This window comes from Chlorocebus sabaeus, chromosome 7 (genome assembly GCF_047675955.1).
Source record: "Chlorocebus sabaeus isolate Y175 chromosome 7, mChlSab1.0.hap1, whole genome shotgun sequence".
Lineage (NCBI taxonomy): Eukaryota > Metazoa > Chordata > Mammalia > Primates > Cercopithecidae > Chlorocebus > Chlorocebus sabaeus.
Genome location: NC_132910.1, coordinates 30,167,111 through 30,179,239, shown reverse-complemented (window position 1 = coordinate 30,179,239; position 12,129 = coordinate 30,167,111). Strand labels below are relative to the sequence as shown.

The 12,129-nt window shown below is 35.8% G+C and overlaps 1 protein-coding gene across 3 annotated transcripts in view; it reads right to left on the bottom strand.

The window, feature by feature from the left end:
* BMP2K (BMP2 inducible kinase) overlaps positions 1 to 12,129 on the bottom strand; it is a 140,416-nt gene that overhangs the window by 35,725 nt on the left and 92,562 nt on the right. For all 3 annotated transcript variants that reach the window (XM_007998999.3, XM_007999000.3, XM_037989119.2), the window contains 4 exons: positions 9,332 to 9,591; positions 8,194 to 8,292; positions 7,349 to 7,533; positions 1,269 to 1,426 (listed from right to left, as the gene is read on the bottom strand). In XM_007998999.3, the coding sequence (XP_007997190.3) occupies positions 1,269 to 1,426; positions 7,349 to 7,533; positions 8,194 to 8,292; positions 9,332 to 9,591 (702 nt within the window). The remainder of the gene's footprint in view (positions 1 to 1,268; positions 1,427 to 7,348; positions 7,534 to 8,193; positions 8,293 to 9,331; positions 9,592 to 12,129) is intronic.

Here is a 12,129-nt window from a genome sequence, read left to right as displayed (position 1 = left end):
GCTGAGACAGGAGAATCGCTTGAACCCAGGAGGCGGAAGTTGCAGTGAGCCGAGATTGTGCCATTGCACTCCAGCCTGGGCAACAAGAGCAAAACTCAGTCTCAAAAAAAAAAAAAAAAAAACTCTTGCTTTTGGGCCTACTCAACATAAATTCTAGGAAAATGCCAAATAAAAAAGTTGTGGTTTAAAAAAAATTGTTTTAGTAAGATATGATTGGTTTTATTAAGAAACCTTTATTAACAGTTCAGAACATATTTTTATATCGCATTTAATCATCAGTTTTCATACTCATATAACCAATATGTAAAATACAAATTTAAATCCCGAACAACTATTCTTACAGGAATTTTATATAAAATATATACCAATTCAGAACAAAGTATTTCATCTATTAAACATTCTCATTAGGCCAATTACCTAAATGAAATAGGACCTAGGAACTATAAACTAGGGACTACTAAGACCTTCTTTTCACATGCAAAAGGGGAAAACACACTTGTTTTGTGTGCACACCTGCATACACACGCACACACACACACACACAAGCCTCAGAAACCTGAAAATTATCTACATACTCTAGAAGTGAGCTTTTTGCTCCTATTTTGCGACCTACTCAAAACACTCGCATTCTTTCAAAAAAAGGACATTTCTAAAATGTGTGGCGAAGCTTGACATATATTAGGTAGTTCAAAGAAAAGTAATGATTCCAAGTAAAAACATTGAGATATCTGATTTAAAGTGAAAAAGAATTTATTTAATTTTTGCCATATCAGGACAACAAAGCAGCCCTTTTATGTCACCACTCATTAAAAGGGCATTACAAAACATTAACATAATGTAGTAGCCCATGTTTTCTTTCAGGCATTTTCAAAGGGCATCTCAGACCCACAATATTTTCTATCGAGTGTGCAGAAAAACAGAGTTGCACAATCATTACTGAGGCAAAATAATAATGTCTCCCTTTTTATTGAAACATCAATGTTCCATGTTTTGGAGATATTCTGAATTTAACATTTATAGATATGCAATATTTAAGTTTTAGGATATTAGCATACTATCAGCAATATTGGGTTTAATAGCTACTATCAGGTAACCGATTTCTAATGCACACAACATAATTTGATAGTATAAGAAGATGGCCTGAATTTTGCCCTCAAATGCACAAAAAGAATTTCCCATATACATTCTCAAAAGTCTTTGGCCTTGCTGAATAATAATAGAGCTGTTATTTTACTGTGAAGCAAAATAAGCCTTCAAGTGTCCCTTACTTGATCTTAGAAGGTCAAATTCTCTGTCCAATAGTTCCTCTTCCGTTAACTTAGAAAAATTATCCTCTCCAAAAGGATTCCACCCTGACATATCAGGTGGGTTGCTGATGTTCTTCTGATTTGTGAAATTTGCAATGGCCTCTTTATCAGCAACTGACCTATAGTAATAATTGAGAAAGAAAAAAGAAGATGGAAAGCAAAATTAAAATTAATAAAAATTCACAATGCCCTAGTTTATACTTTATAAATACTTAGAAAACCAAATCATTTCCTTATGACAGAGAATGACACACAAAGTCATGAGATGGAGAGACAGAACATTTGGGATCTAGATCACCTGCATAAGGTATACTAGCTCCATAATCACCTACTTAAGGTACACTAGCTGTATACCCTTGGGCAAGTTCCTTAACTTCTCTGCCTCAGCTTCATCTGTAAAAAGGAGTAATAGTATCCACCTCATAGGGTTACTGAGAAGATTAAATAATTTAATACACATAAAGCAAAGAGAACAATATCTAGTAAAAATAAGAATAAATATTAACTGTTATTATCATAGGAAATAAGCCTTAAAGAAAAAATCAGTCACCTATCAGACAGTATCACTCTAAAATCACTACTGAACACAGTGATCAAATGCCTTGGTTATGCTGGGACACCACAGTAATTTTCCTTTTGACAAAGGCATTCCCTATATATAGCTACTAACAAAAGATGAATTGCTAGGACTGCTTTAAAAGTTAGCTAAAATTAAGTGAGGGTTATTTTTGTATATAATAAATTATTTATAGTATTTAAAGTATCTAGAGTCTGGAGCCTGAGACCACTGGTTCTATGAAAATTATCTTACAGGGCTCTAGGCTTTTAAGAGAAGATGAGAATCTAAAGATTTCTTAACCCAAGAATCTCTGTGTACCTCTCCCGGCAACCCAGCCTGGAAATATAGTCATGTACTACACAATGACCTTCCAGTCAACAATGGACCATATATATAATGGTGGTTCCGTAAGATTAAAACAGAGCTGAAAAATTCCTATCACCTAGTGATATCGTAGCCATTGGAACACTATAGCACAACAGATTATTCATGTGTTTGTGGTGATGCTGATTTGAAGACACCTACTGGGCTGCCAGTTGTATAAAAGTATACCAATACAATTGTGTACAGTGCATAATATTTGAAAATAAATGACTATATTCTGTTTTATGTATTTACTATACCATATTTTTCAGTTATTTTCAAGTATACTCCTTCTACTTATTTTATTTGAAGTCGACTGTAAAACAGCCTCAGGCAGGTCCTTTAGGAGGTATTCCAGGAGAACGTATTGTTATCATAGGATATGACAACTCCATGCCTGTTATTGCCCCTAAAGAACCTGCAGTGAGACAAGATGTGGAGGTGGAAGATAGTGATATTGACAATCCACACCTTAGGCCAGGACTAATGTGTGTGTTTGTGTCTTAGTTTTCAACAAAAAAGTTTAAAAAGAAAAGTTAAAATAGAAAAAAACTATAGAATAATATAAAGAAAATACTTTTGTACAGTTGTACATGTTTGTGTTTTGTGTTACTACCAGAGTCAAAACATTTTTAAAATTTTTAAAGTTTATAAAGTAAAAAACTGAAGTTAATTTATTATTGAAGAAAAAAATTTTACATAAATTTAGTGTGTCCTAAGAATGCGGTGTTTATAAAGTCAAGTCTATAATACTGTACAGTAATGTCCTAGGCCTTCACGTTCACTCACGACTCACTCACTGACCCACCCAGAGAAACTTTCAGTCCTCCAAGCTCCATTCATGGTAAGTGCCCTATACAGATGTACCATTTTTTATCCTTTATACAGTATTTTTATTCTACCTTTTCTATGTTTAGATACAAAAATACTTACCATTCTGTTACAATTGCCTATAGTACTAAATACAATAACATGCTATACAGGTTTGCAGCCTAAGTGCAATAAGCTATATAATAAAGCCTAGATGTGTAGTAGGCTATACCATCTAAGTTTCTGTAAATGCACTCTACGATGTTCATACGACGATAAAATTGCCTAATGATGCAATTTCTCAGAACATGTCCCCGTTGTTATGCAATGCATGACTGTATAGCATAAGAATGAGACAATGTAAGAAAGCTATTAAGTTCCTTTCATAATTCATATCCAAATCCTCTTAACAGTAGTAATGAAGGGAGAATCCTAATGTTCAAAGTGGTATCCCAATTTCGCAAGTCTTAACTGATTCCCTAAATTTACCTAACTGTTGAGAGCTCATTGTCATTGCCACCAAACAGGTCTTAGAAGAGAAAGAAAAAGGCAAAAGTCATCCATTTAATCCCTTAGTCCAAGCCCCTTCAGTATATCTAAGCCAAGAATAGGATACTTAAATACTTACTGAAGGCTAGCATATAATAGAGGAAAATAAACATAGTAAGTTACCTACAAGTAGACAGACTTGCTTAGTAAGTAGAACTTACTATCTTAATTTAAAAAACAATTCAGTTTAAAATCCATTCTGGATGCATTAACTGCCAAGCAGTCTGAGCCTGCCTCCTGTGACAGAGTCCCATCTCTAATTCCAAAACTATCTCTAAGAATTTTCAGTCCTTAAAACACAGATCAGATATGTTTTTATCCAGAAAATTGAAGGGAAAAAAAAAACAAATCAGAGTGTGTAAAACTCAGAGAGAGATGGTGGGCATTCCCCCTCCTGTCTGTCAATGATTCCTTTTAGAACTTTGATTCCCTATATGAATCACCCTCTTACTATTCCCAAAATAAATTTACGGATTCCCATTGGCAGGCTGTAACTCAATAGGGTATCACCTTAACCTAGTTTAAACAGGTATTAAAATATGTCTACAAGTTATCTGACATTTCTCCCTTCAAAGGGTGAAACTGAATTTCGCTGCCCTTGAACATGAGCTAGATCTAGTGACCCAATTCTAACAAATGAAACATGGCACAAGCAGCAGCCCATGACTGCTGAGACTAGGTCTAAAAAGACATTTCAGATTCCTCCTTGCTCTGTCTCTTGGATCACTTGTTGAGGGAGAAACCAGAATCAATAATTCCTTGTTCAAAATAATTTTTGCCTTGCCAAAGAGAAAACTCAAGCAGTCTTTTGGAGAAATCCATGTGGCAGGGGACTGAAGCCTCCTGCCCAAATCAATGTGAGTAAACTATCTTGTAAATTACATCTTTTAGCACCAGCCAAGCCTTCAGAGGAGAGCTGAACCAGCCTTACCAGACACAACCACCCTGTTAAGCCACTCCTAAATTTCTGATCCAAAGAAAGTATGTAAGATAATAAATGTTTACTACTGTTTTAAACCACTAAGTTTTGAGATAATTTATTAGGCATCAACAGATAACTAATACAACAGGGAAATTATATCATAAGAAGATAACGTATGCATAGAAAATGTTTAACTATTATTGGAATATAAAACAATAATACTCTCTGATATTCATAGTAAAGATAAATTAACATGGTGGAAGAGTAGAAAGTTTAGCAAAAGATAGTGGAAAAGAAAAGGAAATAATCATTTCAACAAAGATAGTGACTCTTTCCCTCTGTCTAAGGAACTACCTAGTTTCTTATATTCTACTCAAATAGCCCCTTACCCACTTAGAGACAAACATTTAACCCCAATTCTCTTCTTCCACTGACTTAACTATAAGCAGGAACATTAGTGTAGAGCTCTTTTTAAATTGTTACAGAAGACATTACACTCAACATACAATCTGATGATAAATAGGTATAATAATATTAATGCAGTAGCACTGACGTACCAAGTGTGGCTGGAGCAATGTTCCCACATCAAGTTCCACATTTCTAACCTTTAGTGGCTGAGTGTATAATTTTTTCTACCATATCCTTAAATACATAATTTCATAGGAGTGGAGTAAAACAACTCTTATGCACTTTCCCAGATATGCAACCCAATATTTCCTAACCTGGGGAATGCAGGATGATTTTTGTGATAACTTATTTTTTAATAGTTACACAGAAATTAAAAGAAAAGTATCTAATGTATCAAACCTGTGATTTGTCGAATAGCATCACTACAAATGAGAATAAAGCAAGCAGTGCTACAGTAATTAATATACATTACAGGTATCAGCACCTTGCATGCCAGTGTATGCCTCAAATCCCTGGATATCCAACTTTTCTTTGTAACTAATCAGAAGTTTAGACAGATTTCCAATTCATCATCTCATTCTCATCAGTGATATAACTTTGCTTCCAGGAGCTGACAGACTTTTAGAATATGAAGTATACACAATATATATGCTATGTCAGAGAAGACAGTTTAATATCTTTTCTACTTTCCAACTAAATACACTAGATTTGACATTTTTTTAGGCTAGTTAGCTTCAAAAGTGGAAAAAAGCAATCATCTAATTAATACAATAGCCTCATCGGTATCTTAAACTAAGCAATCATCAAGCAGAATATCCAATTTTTAACGAGGAAAATTATTCCATTCTTATCACTAGGGAACTTAGCAAATTTATTAGATTACAATTTACATTTCGTCCTTTATATTTTAGTGGATCTTATTTATAATGTATAATGTTTTAATTTTATTATACACAATAATGTTCCCAATTATTAAAGAAAAAAAGCACTACATGAATAAAGCAAAACATTTTAACTAGAGTAGATAAATGACAACGAGTTTGGCAAATACTGATCTGAAGGTTTTGTTTGTTTGTTTGTTTTTGTGAGATGGATTCACCAGGCTGGAGTGCAGTGGCATGATCTCAGCTCACTGCAATCTCCAACCCCCGAGTTCAAGCCATTCTCCTGCCTCAGCCTCCCAAGTAGCTGGGATTACAGGCGCACACAACCACACCCAGCTAATTTTTGTATTTTCAGTAGAGACAGGGTTTCACCATATTGGCTAGGATAGTCTTGATCTCCTGACCTCGTGATCCGCCTGCCTTGGCCTCCCAAAGTGCTGGGATTACAGGCATAAGCCACCGCACCCTGCCTGAGCTGGACATTTAAACTGGCCTTTAACCATATACTCTGCTTTCTCCCTAGACAAAACTGTCCTAATTCCTCCACCCCAATTCTTACTTTAGAAAAGAAGTTCAAGAAATCAGTTCATGTTTCTGTCTTCCTCCCTACCATACCCGCCCCACCATCTGTCCCTTGTGCATGTGTGCACACATGCACACACACGCACGTGCGCGCACACACACAAAGGTTGGGAGGCGTTCTATAGCAAACTGCATACTTTAGCTCTCTCTTGAGATGCAGTGTACAAGTATGCTACTGATGCTGCTGTTTCTCCTGCTCAACTCTGAGCCAAAGCTTATAGACACCTTTTCTCAGCTATTGTTTCAAATCCTTAAATAGCATTGTATGAGAACTTCTTCAGTGTTCCTGTAACAAAAGTCTAACAGCTCCTACCTCCTAAGTATCTAAAAACATTAGGAGGCATTCATGATGATTCTTAACTACAAGATGCCAAAGCACCTGCCATTTTATATGTAAAATAAAATTTGTACCAAAGTTCTTTAATTTATAACTCACCTAACCAATATATCTAAATAGCCAAAATATACTATTCCCAACTGTTATAGTAACAGTATGTTTACTATATAGCATCTTAAAATGTATATATGTAAAAATGTTTATACCTATTTAAATTAAATTATACAACCTTTATGAGTAAACAGTAAAATTAATCAAAGGTAATATAACATGTAAATAGAAAAAGTCTATGAGGATTTATTTTTAACTGCTAAAGGCACTTGTTAGGGTGTTGTTTATACTTACATTACAAAAAATGCCTATACACACAAGCCAATAATATCCTTAGCCCTAAATGCTATTAGATGTTGCTACGCCTTACCTACAAATAACAGTAAGCAGAATTAACTGAGGAAATGGAAGGATGGGGATGCGAAGGGACTAGAAGACAGGACTAGGAAGAGAGAATGGGTGGCTCTACAGAAAAAATAAGTCCAAATTAATTTAAGAGAACTTAATGACCGACCATTCAACAATGACTTCCACTTCCACAATAATTTCCTTTGCTTTCACTAGAAAAATACTTGCCTATTGGCACTATAGGAGGAGTCCATTATGGTTCCAACCTGAGCTGGAAGTGATGAAGTGTAGGAAACTAAGGCTGGTGAGAACTCTTGAGGGGAGGTAAGATATTCAGGTGATGCCTGCTGTTGAGACGGCTGATGTTGAGCTAGCATCTGCTGTTGAAAGAAAGCCTGCTGATACTGCTGCATCTGAAAAAAGAAATGATATTATACAAAACAATGCTCCAGTCCTAAAGCACTGTCAGCACTGCATCTATTTACTATGTTCCTTCCTTTCACATTGGTGACAAAATCAGAAACCTAAAAAACAATCACCTGCAGGAGCAGCTCTACTACTAGAAAACTACAGCAAGATGAAATAAACCTTTTTAAAAAGTTGTGAAGGTAGGCTCACTTGGCCAGAATCAAAAATCCTCTTTTAAATATTTCAAGAAAAAGAGTAGCTTAAAGTCACTAATACAGTGGTTGCTGTAAAAAAAAAAAAAAAAAAAAAAAAAAAAAAAAGTCAAATTATTTTCTGAGGCAAATACACTCTCCATTTGGGTTTCATTTTTTTACTCAATAGATATTTGCTGAATGAAAGAGACATGTGACAAAAGACTATAGGTAAGACATCATTTCCCTTACACAATAAGAGAAGTATGTTATCAGTCAATTACTATGTGCCATATTTAGGTGCCATAGTTCAGTGCAATTTAAAGTTGTTTGAGAATATATGACTGGCTTTGATAAAACACATGTCAATTAACTTGATTTTGAATTATTAAATTCTGCATAATATGATTCATACTGTGAATTCCAACACCATAATGTATACTAAGAGAAATCTCTAGAAATTATCTAAGTTACCATTGTTGGATACTGTGATGCAGAAGGTTGTGGTTGATATACCGAATGCATTAAAAACTGTTGCTGAAGCATCTGTTGCTGCTGTGTTGCATGTTGATACTACAATGAGAAAATCAAACAAATGAATAAATGTCATTCATGCCTTGTGTCAGAGCCCTTTTTCAAAGTATTGATCTTACCATAATAATGATTTGAGAAATCAGCAGTCCAAACATCAACACAAAATAGTTACACTCTAAATTACTATAATTTATTAATAAATATGCTTATCATCAGAAACCTAAAACCAATCATCTGCAGGAACAGCTCTATTACTAGAAAACCACAGCAAGATGAAATAAACCTTTTTAAAAAGTTTTGAAGGTAGGCTCACTTGGCCAGAATCAAAAATCCTCTTTTAAATATTTAAGAAAAAGTCACTAATACAGTGGTTGCTATTAAAAAAAAAAAAAAAAAAAGGAGCAAATTATTCTCTGAAGCAATTCTCTGATCCAGAACTAGTTTCAAAATTATCAACAAAACATAACAGAGATTCAATTAAAACCACTTGTAGCACAATTTAAGAATGTTTAGAATAAAGTTACCAAAACACATTTACCACCTTTTCCTAGAAGATAAAGACACAAGAAGAGACTTCTAACCAAGATCCATTACACTAAATTTACACTCTCCTTTTATCTCCCCTCCAGTGGTGTCCTCTGGGCATCCCGTGGTACCACCTACTTACCACCCTCCACTCTGGATCTATCAACCAAAACCAGGAGGTGACAAAAATCTAAGACAATGTTACTTCTGCAAAGCCTAATATCACCTTTCCAACAATAGCATTATTAGTCTGTGAACTCAAAATGTAACCTCAGATAATATTCATTATAAACTGCAGTACTTATTTGTGAATACTAAATGTTTCAGATGAACATTCTTTTCTTTATAAGGCCACAATGCAACCTATTTTAGAGTATTCTTAAGTATTTCACTGATTGCAAATTAAATATTATTTCATAATCAGAAAATTGGGGAAAGTGTTTACTCAAATCTAGAGTTCAAGGCGCCCATGATACAAAAAGGAATTCACTGATATTCAATTTGCTGCATCAATTTCACACTACTTCCATATCTAAAGAAACAAAAAAATTACCTGCTGCGTATAAGCATCATGAAGTAGGTGGTGGTGGTGGTGGTGGTGCTGCTGCTGCTGCTGTTGCTGCTGCTGCTGCTGCTGCTGCTGCTGTTGCTGCTGTTGCTGCTGCTGGTGAGGATGACGATGCTGTAAATGGAGTTGCTGTAATCTCCAATCTCCCTGCTGTAGTTGCTGGAGTACTCTATGCTGCTGTGGTGGTTGCTGAGGAAGTCCCTGACCCAATAAAATTTCAGGGCCATTTCCAGGTCTTAGTGCCCCTAGAGACAAGGTCCCAAACACTTACATTACTATACTAATGATTTCAATTAAAAAGCTGGATTTCAACATGCTCATTTCAATAGTAATTTAACTAAGGCATTTATATCCTTATTTATAATCCAGAAACTTCCATATGCATAGAGTTTATAGGGATTTACTTTAATTATAAGTACTGAAGAAGCTTAATTTTGTCATCTACAACTCTGAACAAGTCAACATCTTAGAAACACTTCATGTTTCATGCTTCGGCTCTCCATGAACACAATATCCATGTTAGTTTGTTCTATACTGTTCAACTATATCATGTACTATCATGAGTATGTATCATTACCAAAATAATTCTCAGTCTAGAATGCCATTTTCCACCTACTGAAATTCTTATTCTTTAAAGTTTAGCTCAAATCTCTCTTCCTTGTTCCTTCAACTAGCACTTCCACTCAGTTTATTCCATTTTAGTCTGTCTTGCACATATCAATGACTTACATGGCTATTTCCTAGCCAGGGACCCTGAGGGAAAAGATGATGACTTACTCATCTGTTAAGAGTCCCAAAAAACCTTTTATACAAAAGATGATTAATAAATGCTCACTGTAATGAATCTATTAACACTGTCTCCTAAACCAATATTTATTTATAAGCTCCATAAATTATACCCTAGGCAAATCCTATATATAAACTTTAAAAATTAAAAAGTAAGATATACACTTAATGCAATACACTAACACACCATAATTTCTATATTCTCCTCTAACTTACCCTACATTCAAATGCAACTGTTCAATCCTAGAGGATAGAAAGAGTGGGGAGAGAGTGCAAGGAGGGAGACAAGGGTTCTTTTTTCATCAGTGTTAGTATCCTCAAATTTCCTCAGACCTAAGTACAACAGCTTTATGAACATAGTTTTATAACTATTTCTAACTTTTCTACTTATAAGGAAATGCATGTTCATTTTAACTATCCTTGAAAATACTTATAAAAATGTAAGTTAAAAAATGAAAATCACAAATCCACCACACAGATACAACCATCATTAGCCTTTTAAGTGTATTTCTTTCCAGGTGAAAGAGTATTAAAATAACTACTCAAAAATCATTCACCTTGAAATTTTTTTTAATTGACAAATAATAAGTGTACATATTCATGGGGTACATACTGATGTTTTAATACATATTTTGCAAAGTGATCAGATCAGGGTAATTAGCAAAACCATCATCGCAAGCATCGTCTTTTTGTGTGTGTTAGGAACACTCAACATTCTATTTCTACCTATTTGAAATTATACAAAATATTGTTAACTAGTCATTCTAAGTGGTAGAGAATACTAGGATTTATTCTTCCTATCTAGCTAAAATTTTATATCCTTTAGCAAATCCCTCCCTACCCCTCACTTCCCCTATCCTTCCAGCCTTTAGTATCTTTTATCTCCTTGAAAATTTATTAACAGTAAGTAACTTTAATAACTTTATAATAAGTAACTTCGATAACAACCTAAGTAACTTATAGGTTAAAAAAGAAATCACAAAGGGGCCAACGTAGAGCTCAGGCTGTGGCTTCAGAGAGTGGAAGCCCCAACCCTTTTAGCAGCTTCCATTTGGTGTTGAGCCTGTGGGTGCACAGAAGTCAAGAATTGAGGTTTGGGAACCTCAGTCTAGATTTCAGAAGATATATGGAAACGCCTGGATGTGCAAGCAAAAGTTTGCTGCAGGGGTAGGGCCCTTATAGGGAACCTCTGCTAGGGCAGTACAGAAGGGAAATGTGGGGTCAGAGTCCCCATAGAGTCCCTACTGGGGCACTGCCTAGTGTAGCTGTGAAAAGAGGGCCACCATCCTCCAGACCCCAGAATGGTAGATCCACCTACAGCTTGCACCATGCGCCTGAAAAAGCTGCAGACACTCAACAGTCAGCCCATGAAAGCAGCCGGGAGAGACGCTGTACCCTGCAAAGCCACAGAGGCGGAGCTGCCCAAGATCATGGGAATCCACCTTTTGCATCAGCATGTCCTGGATGTGAGACCTGGAGTCAAAGGAGATCATTCTGGAGCTTTTAATGTGACCACCCCACAGGATGTCAGACTTGTATGGGCTCCGTAACCCCTTTGTTTCGGCCAATTTCTCCCGTTTGGAACGGCTGTATTTACCCAATACCTGTATCCACATTGTATCTATGAAGTAACTAGCTTGCTTTTGATTTTACAGGCTCATAGGTGGAAGGGACTTGCCTCGTCTCAGATGAGACCTTGGACTGTGGACTTTTGGGTTAATGCTGAAATGAGTTATGACTTTGGGGGGCTGTTGGGAAGGCATGATTGGTTTTGAAATGTGAGGACACGAGATTTGGAGGGGTCAGAGGTGGAATGATATGGTTTGGCCTTGTCCACACCCAAATCACAACTTGAATTGTATCTCACAGAATTCCCACATTGTAGGACGGACCCAAGGGGAGGTAACTGAATCATGGGGGCCAGTTTTTCTCGTGATAGTGAATAAGTCTCATGAGATCTGATGGGTTTATCAGGGGTTTCTGCTTTTGCTTCTTCC